Raw genomic sequence first — 22,138 nt, forward strand, 5'->3', positions numbered from 1 at the left:
GGCACCCATCACTGGATCACCTCATTGTCTTCAAACAGCTTTATTCCTGGGTCCGTTAAATAATCAGAGGACGGAAGCACGAATGTTGGGAATGGTACTCCTCCAACATTGGAACACAAATCTCTCCTTCCCAGGTTTAGACTAAGATCAGGTGCCTTTGTGGATATCAGACCCCTGTAGGTGTACCTCTCGGACTTCTACAAATGGAATTCCCTCTATCAACCCAGATGCAATCGCAGAGCGTTTTGCTGAGCATTATGCTCGACCCTCAGCGACTGAGAATTGCCACCCTGCCTTCAGTACCCTCAAACAGCAAGTGGAACGAAAAGACCTACTTTTTTACTGCATGCCACCCTGAACCATACAATGCTCCATTCAGTGAATGGGAATTTCTCAGTGCTTGTGCACACCTTCCCAACACAACACCAGGGCCAGACCACATCCAATCCCAAATGCTTAAACATCTATCAGCGAGTTATCAGCCATCTTCAACCACATCTGGAATGGTGGTAAATTTCTGTCACAATGGCATGAAAGTATCATTGTTCCAATGCTAAAACCTGGTAAGACTGCACTAGATATGGATAGCTATCGTTTTGTTAGCCTCACCAACATTCTATGCAAGCTGCTTGAACACATAGTGAACCAGTGGTTGTGTTGGCTCCTTGAGTCTCGTGGCCTTCTGGCTCTATCCCAGGGCAGATTTCGCCAAGGTTGCTCCACCACTGACAACTTGGTATACCTGGAGTTTGCCATGTGAATGGCCTTCACCCCCCCCCCCCCCCCCCCCCCAACATCACCTTGTCGCCATCTTTTTTTGACCCGACGAAAGCCTATGACACCACGTGGCAACACCACATCCTCACTGTATTACACGAATTGAGTCTCTGGAGTCTACTTCTGATTTTTATACAGAATTTTTTGTCACTCCGCACTTTCATAGTTTGAGTCGGTGCTTCACACAGCCCCCCCCCCCCCCCCCCCCCCCCCTCCCCCCGCATATCCAAGGGAATGGGGTCCTTCAAAGCTCTGTACTGAGCATCCCTCTTATTTTAGTGGCCATTAATGATCGCAAGAGCTGTGGGGTCCTCAGTATCACCCTTCTTATGTGCTGACAACTTTTGCATTTCCTTTTGCTCATCTACTATTGGTGTGGCTGAATGTCAACTGCAGGAAGCCATCCAAAAGGAGCAGGCATGGGCCCTCACTCACGTATTTCAGTTTTAAGCTGCCAAACTTGTGTCATGCACTTCTGTCACTATTGTACAGTTCACCTGCACCCACAACTTCATCTTGATGACCATCTCCTTATATAGTGGACTATTATCACTTTTTAGGACTGGTTTTTGACGCCCACTTAACTTGATTTCTGCATCTTTGTCAGCTTAAGCAAAAGTGTTGGCAGCATCTTAACAGTCTTCGATGCCTGAGCTACACTGGCTGGGGTGCAGATTGCTCTATACTGTTGCAGCTTTACAGTGCACTTGTACAGTCACATCTTGACTATGGAGACATCGCCTTCAGCATTGCAGATGCTGAAACCTATACACCACTGTGGAGTTTGTCTTGCAATGGGAGCTTTGTGAATGATCCCAATGAACAGCCTACTTCTGGAATCTGGCATTTGTCCATCACGGATCTGGCAACAACAACTGCTTGCCAATTATACCGTGTACATTCACAGCTCGCCTAAACTTCTGAATTACCATCTCCTTTTCCCTAACATGACGATCCATCTCCTGCAATGGCAGACCAGATCAGGGATTACAGTTGCAATCTGTATCCAGTTCCTTCTCACTGAACGTGAGTCTTTTCCTCTACCACCTCTCCTCCAGGTCCACTCATGTACACGTCCGTGGTCCATGTTTCGGCCACAGCTTTGTGTGGGCGTATCACAAGTCCCAAAAGACTCACTTCATCCTGTGGCCCTCTGCCACCTATTTCTCTCTATTCTTGCCAAGTCACAGGGTTCAGAGTTCATTTACATGGATGACTTGATAGTTGCTGATCATGTTGGATTTGCCTTTGCTCATGCAAGACATACTAAGCAGCACTCCTTGCCAGAGGGCTGCAGTGTTTTCACTGCAGAGCTGGTAGTCATCTCTCACGCTTTCGACCATGTCTGTTTGTCTGCTGAGCAGTCCTTCCTCATTTGTAGTGACTCCTTGAGCGCCTTACAAGCTCTCAACCAGTGCTATCCTCACCACCCTTTGGTAATGTCCATCCAAAAGTCCGATTACAGCCTCGAACAACGTGGACGGTCAGTGGTGTTCGCATGGGCTCCGGCACCTGTTGGAATCCTGGGAAATGAACTTGCCGACAGCTAGTCAAAGAGGCTACTCTTAAATAGAGTATGGAGATCAGCACACCAAAAACTGATCTCTGATTGGTATTACACCGTAAAGTTTTTGGGATCTGGCTTACTGAATGACACTCTCTAACTATGCCCAATAAGTTACATACTGTAAAGGAGATAACAACTGTTTGAGGGTCATCCATATGAGCCACTGGCAGGGAATCCATTGTCCTTTGCCGGCTCTGCATCGACCATACTTGGCTGACTCACGGTCGTCTCCTCCATTACAAGGACCCACCCCAGTGTTGGTGCGACTCTTGATTCACAGTAGTCCACATCTTGTTGGACTGTCCCAGTCTAACCACCCTGAGGCAGACTTTTAACTTTCCTGGCGCACTACCTATGGTGGTAGGTGACAATGCCTTGATGGCTGATCTAGTTTTAAGACGGTTTTTATCACTCAATCTGAGAATGGGCACCTGGCCTTATCTACCGGACCTTCCTGGCTTGTGTGTTTAGGTTGGAGATTTTAGTGTGTTGCAGAGTATTTAACAGTAAAAGATTGTCTTTACCAAGTTATCATATTAATTTATTTATGCAATGACATAAATAGATCTAAATAGAAAAAGTTTCACCTTCACTGTATGTTTCTATCTTAGCAATCAAAACTCGTATATCGCAGCAGTTAAGACTATATGGAATGTGGAAGTGTTAAGCTTTGATGTGTTAGTCACTATGCTGTATGTGCCAGATAACTAAATTCCCAATAAAAATGTAAGTAAATGCATTCATGAAATGATATAAATACGCAAATCGCTTAATGAATGCACTAAAATATATGTATCTTACTGTAAACGATCCTGTTTCAACACAACCTCACTGTTACACAAAGCAAACGAACTTAAGCACACTTCAGATTAATATAATGGACGTGTTACTGAAATACACCTGAGGACAGCAGCATGCTGCAGTAATGTATCATGCTAATTATGTATTAGTGGAAAAGGAACTGAAGCAGTAGAAATTATTTTGTAAATTTATAATATAGTCACAGCTCTCAAGACATTCTATATAATATGCATAAATTTAAATTTAAAATGTGGTTGTGCTTTGTGTGCAAAATTCAACCAGGCAGCTTCCCTCTCATTCCTTCCCCCCTAGTCCATGTTCTCCTACTGTTTTTCCTTCTCTTCCTGCTATTGAATTCCTCCCTCTGCCCCCCACATAAGAATTAAATTTTCATTTCCCTTAACTGCTTGAATTCAGTAATTTCTTTTATCTCATCAGGCGTTCTATCAATCTCTTCATCTGCATAACAAGTTGAGATATAAACTTGTGCTATTTTGATGGGTGTTGACTTCCTTTTTATCTGTGCTATGATAATGCATTCACTACGTTGTTCATAGCAGCTTATCCACTTTCCTTCTTTCTTGTTCATTATTTGACCCACTCTTGTGTTACCACTATTTGATATTGTATTTATAACCCTGTTCTTGCCTAATAAGAAGTCTTTGTTTTTCCTGCCACCACACTTTTCTAATGTCCGCCGTATGTATTCACACTCTTGATGAATTCCCTTAGATTTAACTTAGTCCATCAAAAGAATTACTAACACTAATATGCCCCACTAACTTCATTGCTAGTAGAATGATACATGTTTTACAAGCACAAATGAATCTAATAATAATGATGTTGTCACTTATCCGCACTGTCTTCTGTAGCTGTGGTGATGGCATCCTGCCTTTGGCATTGTCCTCTATATAATCTAAACCTATTTCCTTTTACAAGTTCTGCTGGGTCTTCTATTTGTCTTTTTTCAACTTGTCTGGTTTCAACAAGCTTGGCTGAGCTTCAGAATGGGTATTTTCCTCTCTCTTCAATCTATATTACTGTTATAGGTTAGGCAGGGCTTTGCTATTGTCTTCTTGCTGTAATCATTCGGGAGTCTGAGCAGGCATCCTTCCTACTCGCTCCACATATGTTCTCCCACGTAATTTCTGATCCTGGATGTAAAAACTGCCTTCATCCCATATCTGACACCAAAAAATTTTTTTATGTGGGAAGCACTCTGGAATTCAAAGAGGTATTGCCCAAACAGTTCAACAATTTATTTCATATATATAGGGTGTTTCAAAAACTACAGGAATGGATTTCTTATATAACAAGAGGGAAAAAAGGCTATGTCAAAATGGGTCTGGAATTGAATCGTTACAAAATTGTGTGACCTACAGTTTCTACAAACTGCACTGTATTTCTGTAATGCCAGGTAGTATACTCTGGTTACATATGAGAGGAGTCATTTTGATTACAATCAAAAATACTTGGTGTAGTTAATAGCGTCTGGAAAGCTGCAACATTGCGTGCATGGAGAGTAGGTTCATCCACAACAGTATTTGAATATATGAGAGACTTTTCGTCGCCCCCACAGGTGAAGTCCAGGGGATTTAAGTCAGGTGAATGGGGAGGGGTGGGGGAGGCAAGCAATTGATCTACCTCTACCTATGCTGTGCTCAGGAAAATGTGCCTCTGGGCAGACAGGTCGAAATGTGCAGGAGCACAATTGTGCACGAAATACAGTTGGCGACGGGGTGCAAGTGGCACCTCTTCTAAGCACTCGGGCAATGCTGTACATGAGAATTATGTATAGTTCTGTCCAGTAAAACTACATAGAAGGATGTATGGTCCCAACAAGCAATTGCCAACAATGGCTGCTCAGATGTTAATGGAGAACCTCTGTTGATGAGATGATTGGATAGTTGCATGGGGATTTGTGTCAGCCCAAACGTGTTAATTATGCAAATCCTGGATTCTGTCCCTTCATTTAACCTGTGAATAACAGCTGAAAAGTTGGGCATCATAACACATTGCTGCAGAAAACACTGGTAGGACATCACTCTTGGAGAACTATCTGCAGGAGACGAGGCTTGTACACACTGTAGATTGTATGGAAATAGCCCATTTCCAGTAAATGTCTCTAAATCATAGCATGCAGCACATTCCTCTGCAGGTCTAACTGCATTTTGCTGATTCCAAGATTTCCCTCCACAATGTCGAGTAGACCGTTCTCAGCCTCTGGTGTAGTACATTTTGGCAGACACCCACTGCCCTTGGATGTCTTTAGCATCTGTTTACAAAGAGACAGTAATGAATTCCTTCAAATGTCTTTTGGCCTGGTAATCTGCATGATGGGTAGCTTTCCTGGTACAAGTGATGTGCCTCCAAAGTGTTGCCATCTGCCAAACTGTATATGTAATGCATAGTTGTGATCTCTTGGTTAGTGTACTGCTAACCTTGGGCACAGGCAATTGCAAATCACCACATAAACACCTTTGCTAATGCCTATGGACGCATTTAATGTTCCTAGTACTTACGTGTCACTTTAGAACAGACTGCACACCATAATTACTAACCACAGGTATGTCAGCAGCTATGTATTTACCTGGCAATCACTGTACTTCGTCTGCGAATGCTGAAGAATATCGAGATTCATATCACATTGATTCACTGTTTGGTTACTTTAGTAACATTTGTAACAAGCATCGTACAGTTGCCTCCAGCAAACACCACTTGGGAGCATGCACTGCAGAGCAGTAAAATACTCAAATAACTATAAACTACTCATTTCAGGTCTCATGTTGGCAAGACCTTTTTCTGTTCTTGTTATATGGGGAATCCATTTCTGAAGTTCTGTCATCAAATTTTGAAACACCCTGTATACATAACTGGGGGAGGTGTCATACAGGGGCTTTACTCTTATGGCTCGCTGCCCTAACTCATTTTAGAGACAGTTACAGTATAGCAAATTGCTCTTATTATTCTAACAATATTGCTTCCTAGCCACCAGAGATGAGCCTTGTTCCATGACTTGTTCTGCCTACTTACAGAGAAACATATATTTCACACTGTACCTTGAATTACTCTGCTTTGTCATAGATGAGTACTGTGCCACATAGGGGCAAACTTTGTTAGTTCTTCTAACTGTTATCTGACACAAAGACACCCAGTATTTTTGTCTCTGTACGTATCTACGTCAGTGCTCTCCGATATGGAACATGGTCTTTCTCACAGATTGCTTACTGCTGTAAAGGAATCAGCTCTGCAGCTCTGAGGATTTGCTAGTAAACTCAGAGGTATCTAGGTATGCATTCCAACGGAAACTTCCTGTTCTGTAACAGTTCGTAATTGTGATAGCTCCTTATTTATAGTGTGCCAGCAGATAATTAGTTTCGTGTTCACAGAGTGTCTTTGCATTGTTAACCACAGCCATGATATTGTAATGTGGTGATGTTCTTGCTGTGGTTGTGGGTGAACCACTTTTATCTTTGCATGTTGAAACCATTAGGTTTGCTCGCTTGAACTACTTTGTCCTAGTGCTGTGTAGTCTGTATCAAGGAGGGACTTTCCTCATATCAGTAACATATGTTCACTTAAATTTAACATTAATGAAATTTGACAAAGCTTTGCCATCTGCATCAAAGTGCTGCAAAAGTCATCACATCATCAATGCAACTGTCTTTCAGTTCTAAAGTCAGGCACTATGGCACCCATCTTGCAAGCAATTTGGGACCTGCAAGCAGTTGCAGTTGAAATTCACATGTGTTTGAGGATCACAGTTTGCTTGCTGTATTTACCTCCGTCTGGTGCAGTAGACTCTGAGGCCGTCTCAGATCTTATGGCACAACTACCTCGTCCATTTCTCCTCTTGGGAGACTTCAATGCTCACAATGTCTTGTGAGGCTCAATCTCCACTTGCCCTATTGTTTGGGTTTCAGAGGGCCTCATGACATCCCAAGAGCTGTGCACCGTAAACACTGGCACTCCCACCCATTTCTATGCTGGTACTGGGTCATTCTCAGCCATTGATCTCTCTCTCTGCTCTCCAGTCCTTGCAGACTCTGTTCAGTGGGAAGCCATTGGTGACCTTCATTCCAGTGACCATTTCCCACTCCGCATTAATTTACTGGATGGAGGATTGCTTCAACAGAACCTAACAAAGTGAATGGTCAGCAAGGCTAACTGGATGCTGTTCAGCCAACTGGCTGTGTTTGAACACCATAACAGCATCCAGGAACGGGTGGGCCACATCACATGAGTGATCCATCATGAAGCTGACTTATCTATCCCAAAGTCCTCAGGTTATCTTATGAGGCAGCCTGTACCTTGGTGGACAGACGAGTGCCGTTCAGCAATCCAGGACAGGTGTATGCCTCTTTGACGATTTAAACACCACTTTACAGCAGACAGCCTCATAGTCTTTAGAGTCATGAGGGTCAAGGCTTAAGTGTAGTTAAGGAGAGCAAGAAAAGGACATGGCAAGCATTGGTGGACTAACTGTTCCACTTTTTCTATAAAAGTATGAGAAGCCATCAGCAGGATTTCTAGTAAACACAATTGTTCACCAACAGCAGCAGTATTGAAACATGGATGTCTCCAAACGCCACCTGGAGATATTGCTCATATGCTGGCTGAGGATTTTGCAAAAACTGCTGCCACTGCCAGCCAGGATCTGGCATTTCATTGCTGCGTGCAGCTGTAGAAAGGGGAAAATTGGACTTCAGAAACTAACAATTCTGAGACTTAGAACAACCCCTCTCCATTTGGGAGCTGGAATCTGCTGTGTCTGAGACTCGTTGTACTGCACCTGGTCACAACCAGATCCGATGCTGCATGCTTCGACATTTGCCAGCTGCGTCAAAGGAAGTCTTTCTTGCATGTTTTAATCTCATATGGCAGACAGGGAACTTCCCCAACTCGTGGAGAGAAGCAATTTTGATATCTCACCTCAAACCAGGAAAGGACCACCATGTCTAAGTAGTTATTTGAGCATCTTCTTAATGAGATGTGTATGAAAGACCCTGGAGCGTACAGTTAACCATCTTCTGGTCTGGTTGTTAAGAGACCAGGCAACTCCTTAGCCCCTCTCAGTGTGGATTCCGGAGGTTTTGGCACCTGCTCTGCTAGAGGCGGCTATTCAACAGGCTTTCCTACATAAACATCACTGTATTGGTATATTTATGATACTACTTGGAGACATTGTATTATTGAACAACTGCATCAATGGGGCTTTTATAACCACCTGCCGATCTTCATACAGTCTTTCCTCTCTCAACAATTTTTTAGGACCAGAGTTGATGACTCGCTGTCTGATTATTTTGAGCAGGAGAATGGTGCCCCTCAGGGCAGTGCTTTAAGTGTTACCCTCTTTGCCATAGCCATAAACAGTTTCATGTCTATGGTAAGGAGTTCTGTACAATACTCCTTATTTGTGGGTGATTTTGCTGTTTTCTGTTTTCTCCTCCAGTGTTGCAACAGTGAGCCGTCAGTTGCAACTTAGAGTGCGGAGGTTAGAGGAGTGGACTGCAAAGACAGGTTTTCAGTTTTCTGCAGATAAGTGTATGTGTGTTCATTGTAATCCTTCTTGTAGTGTTTTTAATTTACCTGACTTGCATATGGGGGACACCATCTTACATTTTAGAGACTCAGTGAGATTTCTGGGCCTCATTTTTGACTCCAATTGTCATAGTTGCCACACCTGAAGGCCAGAACCTTGAAAGTACTGAGTATCTTACAGTGCCTTAGCCACAGTTCTTGGGAAGTAGACAGGACACATCTGCTCCAATTTTATAGGGCTTGCATGCGTTTGCGGCTGGACTATGAGTCACAGTTTATGGATTGGCCAGGCCTTCTTTTTTGAAGATCTTGATGCTGTCCACCATGAGGGTATTCAGCTTACCACTGGTCGTTATAGGACCAGTCCCCTACCCAGTCTCTATGCTGAGGGCAGTTAACCACCACTCATCATCCAGCGGCAGCTCCTGATGGTGCATGTAAGTTTCTTGCAGCTCCAACTTCAGCCACATACTTACTGTTGCTCGTCTGCCTCTGGAATGTCTTTTCTCCAACTATCCACAAGCCACAGTACTGTTTGGTATCTGTGTGCAGTGTGTGCTGGAGGCACTTAGTGTGGAGCTCGTACAACCCCAAATCCAGGGTTTTAACCATCTGCTGTCCTGGTTACTGCAGAGGCCCTGCGTCATTTTAGATTTAGTACAGTACAGGAGAGATTGCACTCGTGCTTCAGTTTTTAACGCATTATTTTTTTATGTTTTATATGAGCACTACAACTGTTTAACTGTCTTTACGGATGGGTCTAAGCAGGGTGACTCCGTTGGGTGCTCTGTCGTTTTCCCGGATCATGTCCTCAAGGTCTGACTGTCTCAAGAATTTACTGTATCTGACGCAAAATTGTGTGTGATCTTGCGGGCACTGGAGTGGGTGAGACATTCTTCCAGTGCTAAATTTCTTCTCTGTTCTGATTCTCTGAGTGCCCTTCACTCTCTCCAACGTTTTTTTGCAGCAGGTAAAGTAATCCAGGGTCATTGAGGGGATGAGATCCTACTTACTTGTCTTCGTATAGGCCACAGTGCTACAATGCTTGGCTTCCTATACTCTGGCGAGAGGGCTCTCCAATGTGTGTTGCTTGTGGCATGCAGATCACTGTGCGCCATATTTTTTTTTTTGGACTGTGTTTTATTTTACGACCAGTGGGCCTCCGTGGATTTGCTGACGAATCTGCCCTCTATTTTAAATAATGTTCAAACAAATGTGGTTCAAGTTGTAGAGTTTTGTGAATTGTCCAAAATTTTTATAGGGAGATGGGTGACTGGCTCACCCAAGTTTTTTGTAAGTAATCAACAAGGCACATTTCCCTGCGCTTTACTTTGTTTCCTCTGTGTTTTAATTTCCCTCTTTCTAAGTTGTTTTAGCGCATGTGAGATAGAATGGCTATGTGGTCATTTCGAGTGTCTGAGAGTGCAACCATTTTAGAGGTTATCTCCACATTCATTTGTTTTAAAGCTGGTCTGGCTTAGTGCCTCTAAGGTCCAAACACACACACACACACACACACACACACACACACACACACACACACACACACACAATTGGGAAATCTAAGCATGTCATGAATGATGTGATGTGGTAAGCCACGACTAATATTCAGATTTGTGGTTGTTTTATCTGCTGTCATACTATGATTGTCCTTGTAACTGACTTCAGTTACTGTGGTAGACTCTGGTGTCACAATGTGATGTGCCTCAACTGTGCGGGGAAATAATTTATGAAATTCGTACACCACTCGTACACTTACTACAGTGATAAACATGCCTTTCTATACTGAACTTTCATTCCCTAATGGACCGCAGAATATACAGGGTATTACAAAAAGGTACGGCCAAACTTTCAGGAAACATTCCTCACACACAAAGAAAGAAAATATGTTATGTGGACATGTGTCCGGAAACGCTTACTTTCCATGTTAGAGCTTATTTTATTACTTCTCTTCAAATCACATTAATTATGGAATGGAAACACACAGCAACAGAACATACCAGCGTGACTTCAAACACTTTGTTACAGGAAATGTTCAAAATGTCCTCCATTAGCGAGGATACATGCATCCACCCTCCGTCGCATGGAATCCCTGATGTGCTGATGCAGCCCTGGAGAATGGCGTACTGTATCACAGCCGTCCACAATACGAGCACGAAGAGTCTCTATATTTGGTACAGGGGTTGTGTAGACAAGAGCTTTCAAATGCCCCCATAAATGAAAGTCAAGAGGGTTGAGATCAGGAGAGCCATGGAATCGGTCCACCTCTACCAATCCATCGGTCACCGAATCTGTTGTTGAGAAGCGTACGAACACTTCGACTGAAATGTGCAGGAGCTCCATTGTGCATGAACCACATGTTGTGTCGTACTTGTAAAGGCACATGTTCTAGCAGCACAAGTATAGTATCCCGTATTAAATCAAGATAACGTGCTCCATTGAGCGTAGGTGGAAGAACACGGGGCCCAATCAAGACATCACCAACAATGCCTGCCCAAACGTTCACAGAAAATCTGTGTTGATAACGTGATTGCACAATTGCGTGCGGATTCTCGTCAGCCCACACATGTTGATTGTGAAAATTTACAATTTGATCACGTTGGAATGAAGCCTCATCCGTAAAGAGAACATTTGCACTGAAATGAGGATTGACACATTGTTGGATGAAGTGTACCCGTGGAGGCCAATCAGCTGCTGATAGTGCCTGCACACACTGTACATAGTACGGAAACAACTGGTTCTCCCGTAGCACTCTCCATACAGTGACGTGGTCAACGTTACCTTGTACAGCAGCAACTTCTCTGACACTGATATTAGGGTTATCGTCAACTGCACGAAGACTTGCCTTGTCCATTGCAGGTGTCCTCGTCGTTCTAGGTCTTACCCACTCGCGAGTCATAGGCTGGAATGTTCCGTGCTCCCTAAGACGCCGATGAATTGCTTCGAACGTCTTCCTGTCGGGACGCCTTCGTTGTAGAAATCTGTCTCGATACAAATGTACCGCGCCACGGCTATTGCCCTGTGCTAATCCATACATCAAGTGGGCATCTGCCAACTCCGCATTTGTAAACATAGCACTGACTGCAAAACCACGTTCGTGATGAACACTAACCTGTTGATGCTACGTACTGATGTGCTTGATGCTAGTACTGTAGAGCAATGAGTCGCATGTCAACACAAGCACCGAAGTCAACATTACCTTCCTTCAATTGGGCCAACTGGCGGTGAATCGAGGAAGTACAGTACATACTGACGAAACTAAGATGAGCTCTAACATGGAAATTAAGCGTTTCCGGGCACATGTCCACATAACATCTTTTCTTTATTTGTGTGTGAGGAATGTTTCCTGAAAGTTTGGCCGGACCTTTTTGTAACACCCTGTATAAGGTAGAATGCTGTCCTTAATTGTTGCATGCAGAAACTTAGTATTCTGTGACTAAAACATTAATTAGACACAGTTAGAATAAGGCAACTCATGCAAATTGCTGGGAGTAGCAGTTTGTCATGGTGTGAAGTGCATTAATCACACAGGCTCAACGGGGAAATACTATCAGTCCACAAATTGCTTACAAGATGCTCTTGCCACCCATCCTAGAATATTATTAAGTGTGTGGAACCAATACCAAACTGAACTGAAAGAAGATACTAAAAAATATGCAAGGGAGACCAATGTGAATGGTGATGGGTTTTTTACCCAAAGTACAGGTACATGAAATGCTAAAAGATTTGAACTTGCAGATGCTTGAAGATAAGTGCCAACTTCACTGTGAAAACTTAGTTACAGTGTTTCAAGAATCATTTTTAAGTGAAGAATCTAGGATACCACACCCTCCCACACATTGGTCCTGTAGGGACTTGTGAAGACAAGATTAGATTAAATAAAGGGTGCACAGAGGCACTTTCATATGTGAATGGAATGGGAAGAAAGCCTTAATACATAATACAGTTTGTAATATCTGCTGCCACACACCCTTCATACTGGTTTTCAGAGTGTAGATGTAGGTATAGACACAGATATTGTGTTCAGTAAGATATTTGTTTCGAATTCCAGTTGTATCTTATTGTCTGGTCACCAAATTCAGCATAAGTTCATCATTAGTTAATAGGTGTCAGGTCCACAAATCCAAAAGTTTTGAGTTCAATACTCAAATCTATTCTGAATTTTTCTTATGACTTATCATTTCTTTCACCTCTGGCTATTATTCCTGTATGTGAAAAATTACAAGCTGCACCATGGTTAGGAGTCAGTGTTAAACTATAGCCTCAAATCTTCACCATCACCCTCACCCGCACCCGCACCCGCACCAGCACCACCACCACCACCACCACCACCACCACCACCACCACCACCACCACCACCACCTGTTATACTACAGATTCTAGAGCCCTGCAAGTGATTGACCCATAAGAAAGGTCTTCACATGCCTACAATGTGCAAGAGAGAGCATCTGTACACTTCAAAAAATTGTCAGTAGGTGTTGCCAAGGTGACTTGAATACTGCCTTGCCTAATAGCACAGTCGAGTTAGTGCTTGTCAATGGCCAGAGGGACGTCACTTACTTGTCTCCAGCCAGACACATTTCTCACGCTCGCACTCTCTTGCACATAGGCTGCGAATTTGTAGTGATCACATGCAATGTGCCTTCCTTTTTAACAGAGTTAGGCAGAATTTATTTGCAGATAAAAATTATTAGTCATTATTTGAGAATCATAAATAAAAATATTTACTTGAAACATTTTTCATTTACACAAATAAGAACATGTATTTGTCATCTGTGGGTAAAATAATTAATAATAGATAAATTTGAAATCCAGTGACATTTATTGTTCCAGTTCTTTGTCATTTATTAAACAAATGTACATTTTGTTGTCTTTAAATTTGTTTTCAGAATGACACTTTTTCAAATGTCTTGTCAGAAAGTTTATCGAAAATTTGCTGTTGTGATACTAAATGAACAAAATACATTCTACATCTTCAAAGAGGATATTGATGTGTTATATCTCATGAAGTTGTCTTTATTTCAAGATAACAATACAAGACTTTCAAATCACAATCTCAAGATAACAATATAAGACTTTCAAATCACAATCTTCTTCAGCAAAAATTAAGAAGTCATCAGTTCTGTTGTAGTTTTTGGCAAATAACTTCATTGTGATTCCAAGTTAGTTTCACCTCCCAAATCATCTTCAAAATATTTTTTTTTGTTTTCTTCAACATTTCTTTGGCTATCACATGTCTGTAGTTTGTTGTGAGCGTTGTTTGTTCATGGACAGCAATACAGATGAACTATTTGTTTTTAATTCCTGGGTAAGACTTTGGTGCAATAATTTGCAATTCATGTGGAAATGTGAAAAAGTCTCCCAGTCATATCTTGGACACTTTCTCGGTTAAAAAATTGCCAATGAGCTGAAATATTATGAAGTCTTTCTTGTACTCAAACTCAGTAGCTCTTTTGAAACTTTTCAATCTCAACACTCGACATAACTGCACAGATGCATGTCAGATTGGAAAACTATTCAATCTTCTAACAGACAGCTTACTCAATGTTAGCCCTAAACACTTCAGGATGACTTAAGATCTCCAGCATCATTCCACAAATGTTGTAGGAAACTCTACATTTGAAGTGTGTGAATGTTAGTCATTAACAATCATGAGTTCTTGCATTGTTCACCTCATTTTTTAGCACTGCAAACAAATTTCATAATTATATCAACCAGACATGTTAGCAGGCTTGTTACAATGGAGGAAGATGTTGCATATTAAGAATATCTGTTGGCTGCGTTTTATCTTTGGCTACTTTCATATAAAGTTACAAATAATTTGTTCGTGAAGAAATTTGTTTGAATGATTTACTTCAATTATAATAAGTTGTCATGCTCCTTAACATAGATTTTTCTTTTATTCTGCCCAAAATGTGTCTCAATGCCTGTGTGATTTTAGCTGCAGACTGAATGCAAGCATTATTTCATCAGCTGTTCATTCAGACAAATTTCCAGTTCCACAGCTAAATCAGCCCACAGCTAAATCAGCAACCTTCATTAATATTTAGAATTCAATTATCCCTTTAATTTTTGTTTGTGCATATAATATTCAGTCTCTGTGGCAGTATTTGATGACACTCAGATATACAGCATATAATTTCTGTGTAGAAAACATGGAAAATCGACAGCTTCAAAAAAATTCTAATTTTTTATTCTTTCCAATGTTTGCGGAGTCCATTGGTGCCACTACATTTTGACAAAACTGTATAGAGTCCATGTTTCCTCAGCTGTATGGCAGGGCCATTCAGAGTGTAATTCCACTACTAGTGCAAAGCGAGTGACGAGAATGAGCGTCTATCATGCAATTTGCCCTGTGGATGCAGGGCTATGATCAGCTCTCATTTCTTCTCCTTGCCAGCCAAAGGCTGCCAGTAATTTATTTTCATCATTGAGATTTAAAGTGGTTAACCTTAGTCGAGCACCACTACTTTAGTGTGCGTTAGTGACAGGTATAGATGCGCATGTAAGTAATAGAAATACTCTGGTCTAAAATAGAACTATGTATTTCAAACAATGTAAAATCCAGGAATGTAACAATACCAGAGAAGGAAAGTTGCTACTCGCCATACAGAGGAGATGCTGAGTCGCGATAGACACAACAAAAAGATTCACACAATTATAGCTTTTGGCCATTAAGGCCTTTGTCAGCAGTACACACGCACACACACACACACACACACACACACACACACACACACACAACATTTATTAATTGTGGTAAGGAATGAGAATGTTATTTACTGTCGCACATTTTGTTATCTTTGCATTTGGAACATAGAGTTCATTAACTCAGGAAATAAAAAAGGGAACCTATGAAATGAAAATGTAAGGCAAGAAATACAATTTCACTTGCACTACATTAGTAAGATAATGAAGGTGAAAAGGGGAGAAAGTCCAGTTGATCTTCTAAAGCAATTGTTAATATTTTTTTCTAGTCTTCATTAGAATACAATTTAGAGTTGAAAATGAAAATGAGCTTCTCTACCAATTATATTTTCCATACTACCAATCCAAAGCCACCTTCATAGTCATAAATGTCTGCTAATTGTAATTGAAATTCAGAACCAGCCACTTTCATTGTGGGTTTCACGTAGCATTAAACCTCTGAGCTTGTTTGTTATTTCCTTCTTTATAATTTGTGTTTTTCATTTATTAGAAAGGAGCTCCCTTTCCTGAAGATATTTTTTAATATTATTCTTCACACAGTTTTAATTTTGCATTAACACCTCTGATTGCAGCTACTGCAGGACAGGTTCAGTCTGGAGGTAGATGGCACCATCCTTTCTATCACCCAGGAGAAAGTTGCAAATGATCAGGCAACCACAATGGAGGATTCTGAGGTAATGACCTGCTGCAGACTCTTGAAACTATACTCCCACAGTTTATTTATTGATTCTGACTAGCGTTTGTGAAGAAATACTGTACTTCCTAATTTTTCATATCGTTTTTTTCTTAAAAATAAGTTTCATTAAGACAATCGAAATCACTGAAGGTAGAGCTGTCATGAACTTGAAGATTAGTTTGAACATTGCAGTGCATTTCTAGACATGGTTCTATTGTTTTTTTAACAGAGAGGCAAACACACATGTAGTCTAACATCAGTACACACTACAATTAATAAAATGTGCATTAAGTTAGGAAGCCTCAGTACTGTGAAAATGAAAAGTTTTTCCTGTAAGTTAATTGCAGAGTTATTAATGTAATACTTACAAATTTTATGCATTAATGCACCTAACAGTTAATGTGAATCTTTGTTTACATCCAAATTGTTACTCTGGATACTGAAATAATAATTTATGGTATAATTATCAAACATGGGCAGCATAGCCTGTTGCAGTGTGAATACGGCATAGGCATAAACTAATACTTTTGAGTGCTACAGATCATGAATGAAGTGCAAAACAGACAGAATCAAACATCATTCTAGTCCGTGCCCATTCACTGAGCCCATAAAGTAAAATCTGACCTGAATCATGTCATAAAGCATCATTCAGATCACTTCTGCATGGCCGGTGGTATCCAGTTTTGTATCTTACATCCAGCTAGCCCCTCTGCTGGGAACTTTATATAATTGGCCTCAGATCTGCAGGTGTGTCAATCACTCACTGCACTATACATGGTGGAAGCAGACAAACTCTCATGCTGGATTTATTGATTGATGCGGGGGTAATACAGCATCTCATCACCCTAGGTTGAGAACGTATGGATGAATTCAGCCAAGTTTATATTAGCTCCATTTTGGGGCGTAGGGTGACCAATACTGGAGCTGATGGGGTTTCTCTGGGATAGGGACAGGCACAGATATCCTATGGCACCCATTATGTATATGGCAAAGCTGTGTGCTACATGACGATTTGAGACCCTGCACAGAAGTTCTGTGGTGTGCCATGAAACTGGGAGTGACTAATGCTGTTGGTCCAATACTAACAAGCTGCAAAGGAAGTTCCCTCAGCATCCGTGGTCAAAGCTGGTTTTGGTGGCAGAGTGAGCATGATTCAGGGTCACCCAAAGACACAACTGTCATGCGTGTGCAGCAGAAAGCATGACCAGAAACCAACTTGTCTGCCAATCAAAAGTCTGTGTTCAAAAACAGGTGCCAGTTGTGAGGTGTTAAGATTGAGGTGGTGTGAAGAGGCTGAACAGTATCCTTGGTTGGTGTGCTCACAAACTTTTGGATGGGCTGCATCTAGCAAAGGACATTGACTGGGACATGTTTGTAAACAGAGTAAATGCAGCATAAAGAGAAGTTGGTGCAATTATCATTTTCATCTGGAACACTTTTGACTAAATCTGATTGCACTCTGTTTACTTTCAGTCAGTGATGCAATAATTAAGAAATCTAAAATTCCATAATACCTGTATTTATCCAATTTAACATGTTTAATTTCTGTCAAAAACGGGATTGAAGTCTGCTGGAAGAGTAGTTGTTCAGTCCCAAAAAATTTTGTCATAGGTGAGGACGACATGTGTTTTGTAATTATGCAGCAAATTGACTTCAGTGAGATAAGTCTGTAGTTCATTGCATATGTCCTGTGATCGTTGTTTTCAATTTAAGGCTCACATATTTCATATTATGATTTTTTGCTTGCGTATGATGTTTTTAAGTAGGAACTGTGTTGCAATCTTCCATGGTGACTTAATTTTGGAAGACATTTAATACTTCAGTCATATTATCATCTTTCATTCTGGTACCGTCGTGATCACTGAATGTTTTTACAGATGATTTTTATCCATTGACTTACGTTATGTTGGATCAAAACTTTCTAAAGTTTGTTGACAATGTTGCAAGTAAGATCTGTCTTATCAATTCATTAAATGCTTCCCATGTAAGATGCTAACACTTTTTCTTTATTTTGGAAAATTTTTGCGTGTCCTCAAGGATTTGGTTCCGTTTGAGCTAGTTATGCTAGTCTCTCCGCCTTTGTACCAAATTTCTAATATTGAATGTTACTGCTGAATCATGGTGGTTTTCTCGTCTTTCACTGTCTTCCATGCTCCAAACTTGTCACCTGGCCTACAATATTTATATAGATCATCTACATTCTCCTCTTCAGACCCCTTTATTTGCTGTTGACAGCCTAAGTAGCTTGTAATCATTTTATTGTTACCTTTGTTATGCAGAAAATTCTTTCCACTTTTATTAGCTTCACATTGAACACTAGTGATTAGGGATAGTATAATATCCTTGTGTTTACTGACTCCTGTATCTGCAGTCACTGAATTCAAAAGTTAAAGCATATTTCTCTCTTGAGTGATTTATCTAACCAGTTCTTCAAAATCATTTTTGGAAAATATGTTCAGTAGAATGTCACAAGATAGTTTACTCCCACCTCTTGTTCTAAGTAACCGGTGCATTTCAAAGTTCCTAATTGGCATATTGTAATCTCCTCCAATGTCATAGTGCGTGAGCGGAGATTCTGCATGCTCTCCCTTCTTTGACATTTGTCCACATTATTTTGCATTTTGCTTAAGATATCTGATTATTATTTTTGATCACCTTGTACTATTACTCCACTTAGATTATCTCATTTTTTGGTTGTTTGTATCTCATCTGACATAACTGAGTTTCCAAATACATAAAAACACCCGTGCCATTGTGCAGCTTCTCTTCCCACCATATATTCCGTTTGGAATTTAAGTAATTTTTTTCCCCTTTGTTGCATGGAATGTGGGGTGTGATAACTTAAAGATGGAAAGATTAGCACAAGATAGAAGAAGATAGGGGACCGTATCAAATGAGTTGAAAGATGGATGAGTTGAAAAAAATATTTATGGCTTCAACCAGCTTTGTGTTTATACTGTTGTGTGTATTACTACTATGAATAAGAAAAATTGATTATGGGGCCTTGCACTGAACACTTTGAAGTTGACTAATATCAGGTTTATATTTTTGGTGTGCAAGGACTTTTTGTCTCCAGTAAAATAAATACAAATTATTTGTTGTTGGCTCTGTAGTGTACTACATAAAACAACTTACACCTACTTTGTCATCAGTAGACAATAGACTACAAATAGTTATCAAAGAAACATCCTAAATTTCCCTCACCTCTCCTCACATTTCCCATTTGTCCTTTTTTTTGACATTTCCCAACCACATTCTTCCTCCGCTAATTCCAACTCCCCAATCGTCAAACATGAAACTTCTGTTGTGTGACTGTATAGCATTAGCAGGGAAAAATTAGTTACACATTAAAAATATCATCACTGTACTACAGCAGTGACCAAGATGTTAAATTTATTACCTCAGAACCCAGTGTCCTGATTTTCTATCATTTTCAAATGTATTTTTGTTGCTCTGTCTCAGTTGTAATTATATTTTGTAAATATATCCTTAGACATGTTTTTCTGCATAGCTGCAAAATCAAGTGTCATTTGAGAGTTTAAATGAAATTTCAGAGTGCATCAGATAAAGAAACTGAGTCCAGAGATGTGGATGAAGACTTCAAGATTGTAAGAGAAGCAATAGAAGAGGTATTTGATGAACCGAAGACCCCAACTACTGTCCTGTACACTATAAAAAATTGTGAGGAAATGTGAGTGTTACTTTCAGTTTGTACAAAAACTGGAGTATACATTACTTGAATATTTAGAAAAATGCTGCAACTGAGATATGTTAAGCCAATTGACAAGTATGGTCGAAATACTCACTGAAGGTGTCTATATGGACTAGAAACTAAACTAGCTTCTTAATTTGAATGAAATATAGAATTATACAAGTAGCTTGGCAATATCCACATATCAAAAATTATGTCAGAAATTTTGTGCTAAAAAATCTACAGTCTTGTGCACAATTGCCCCCAGTTCTTTTTACTGTTCATATGCCTTTTGGAGAACTTGAGTCATGAAATAATAATACAGAACAATAATGGAAATTCCTGGATGGAGCAATACATAAAATAAGGGAAGGGCCTCCAGTCTCCTATAGCAGACCACTGCTTGGAACACAAAGCCACATACCAGGAAACAGCACTCACACTAGCTTTCAAGCTCTTGCTCTTTTTCTAACAAAAGTACGCGAACTAAAGAACTACCGCACAGATGCTGAAACGCACATTCCCTTATCCACTGGAGTGCATGTTTCTACATATACATCTTCATGGATACTCTGCAAGTAACATTTAAGTGCCTGGCAGAAGGTTAATTGAACCACCTTCACAATTCTCTATTAGTCCGATCTCGTATAGCGCGCGGAAAGAGCGAACAGCTATATCTTTTTGTACGAGCTCTGATTTCCCTTATTTTATCATGGTGATCGTTTCTCCCTATGTAGGTCGATGTCAACAACAGTGTCAAAAGCCTTCTGGAAATCCAGAAATACGGAATTGATCTGAAACCCCTTGTCAGTAGCACTCAACACTTCATGTGAGTAAAGATCTAGTTGTGTTTCACAAGAACGGTGTTTTCTAAACCCATGTTGACTGTGTGTCAATAGACTGTTTTCTTCAAGGTAATTCATAATGTTTGAACACAATATACGTTCCAGAATCCTGCTGCATATTGACGTTAATGATATGGGCCTGTAATTAAGTGGATCACTCCTACTACCTTTCTTGAATATTGGTGTGAGCTAATGCATCAGCATACTCTGAAAGGAACGTAATTGGTATACAGTCTGGACCAGAAGTCTTGCTTTCACTAAGCAATTTAAGTTGCTTCACTTTGAGTGTCTGTGTGGTTTTGTATGTGACTGTAATTTTTGCTAGAAAAAGAGCAAGAACTCAAAAGCTCACGTGAATGCTGTTTACGGCTAAGTCAGGGTGTATACGACCCGGAACAACCGGGAGATCTGGGAAAAACCTGGGAATTTTTTCATCCAGTAGAAAATCGGGAAAAGCCCAGGAATTTTTTAGAATTCCGGGAATTTTTCGTTGTTTTATTTTTCAGCAAAATTTTTGTAATTTTGAGTGGTAAGAACCGATATTACTGTATCCCGCTACTGCAGAATAATACTGCAGCATTAAAACATGAACAAGAGGAAAAAAAAAACTTAAATTGCAAAGGAAATGTGCCATATAAAATAACACATTGCACGTACAAGCATCTGCCAACAGCAAAATGTGTCAAAGGCTTTAGGAAGACTGTGCAATGTTTCATTACAACAAATTACCTCTGATAAGCGTGACGCAACAACTATTTACATTAGATTCATTTAAGCAGTTACAAGCGGGCTCATGCACACGTGCAGTTGAGTCACGTATGAGTAATACCTTCTCCCGATTCTGGCTCCAGAAATGTGGCTGTTGGCTGTGTAAGCAGCAGCAGTAGCAACAAGCCACATAGGGTACCTGGAAAATTTTACTGGCATGCCCAGGCTGCCAGATTCACCCTTGTGCAGCAGGCCCGTATCTAGTGGGTGAGAGGGGGGAGGGGCTGCAAACTGAGGTATCTGAACCTGGCTGCAGTTTCGGGGGGAGGGGACAAATCTATATTCTTGAGGAAAAAAACCTTGTTTCACAAAGCACCTAGCATTCAGCGCACGTCAGTCTATAGATTATTCGTATGATTTTGAAACGCACCCCTACTGGTTTTTGGACATTTTTGATCACATTCTAAGTTGATTTATGAATGCATGCAAAGTGTACATGATGTTTCTACCAGGGGAATCCTCATCGCATCTAGAAACGAACTTTCCTGCCGACAGAACAGGACGGGGCTATACAATCTGAGCGGAATAAAGCCGAACTGATGAATGCCAACTGCTGCTTGTTTATGTGGTTGATTCAGTTTGCAAATGCTTAGCATTGTTTTAATTAGTAGCAAAATCAATAGATTCAGACTACCATAGTGGAAATAAATGACTTAAAGGAATAACAGGTAAGAAAGACCATGTATTATCTTCTCAGTGTATCCAAGAAAGTGAAATTCTGACAGGAAATTTTTGGCCAGATCGCTACACTAGACATGGCCAGT

General features: G+C 40.6%; 1 protein-coding gene across 1 annotated transcript in view; it reads left to right on the forward strand.

Annotated features, from left to right (window-relative positions):
• LOC124776342 (TAF5-like RNA polymerase II p300/CBP-associated factor-associated factor 65 kDa subunit 5L) overlaps positions 1-22,138 on the forward strand; it is a 152,426-nt gene that overhangs the window by 77,080 nt on the left and 53,208 nt on the right. The window contains exons 5-6 of the mRNA XM_047251291.1: positions 15,967-16,068; positions 19,625-19,761. Coding sequence (XP_047107247.1) covers positions 15,967-16,068; positions 19,625-19,761 — 239 coding nt within the window. The remainder of the gene's footprint in view (positions 1-15,966; positions 16,069-19,624; positions 19,762-22,138) is intronic.

Source organism: Schistocerca piceifrons, chromosome 2 (genome assembly GCF_021461385.2).
Source record: "Schistocerca piceifrons isolate TAMUIC-IGC-003096 chromosome 2, iqSchPice1.1, whole genome shotgun sequence".
Lineage (NCBI taxonomy): Eukaryota > Metazoa > Arthropoda > Insecta > Orthoptera > Acrididae > Schistocerca > Schistocerca piceifrons.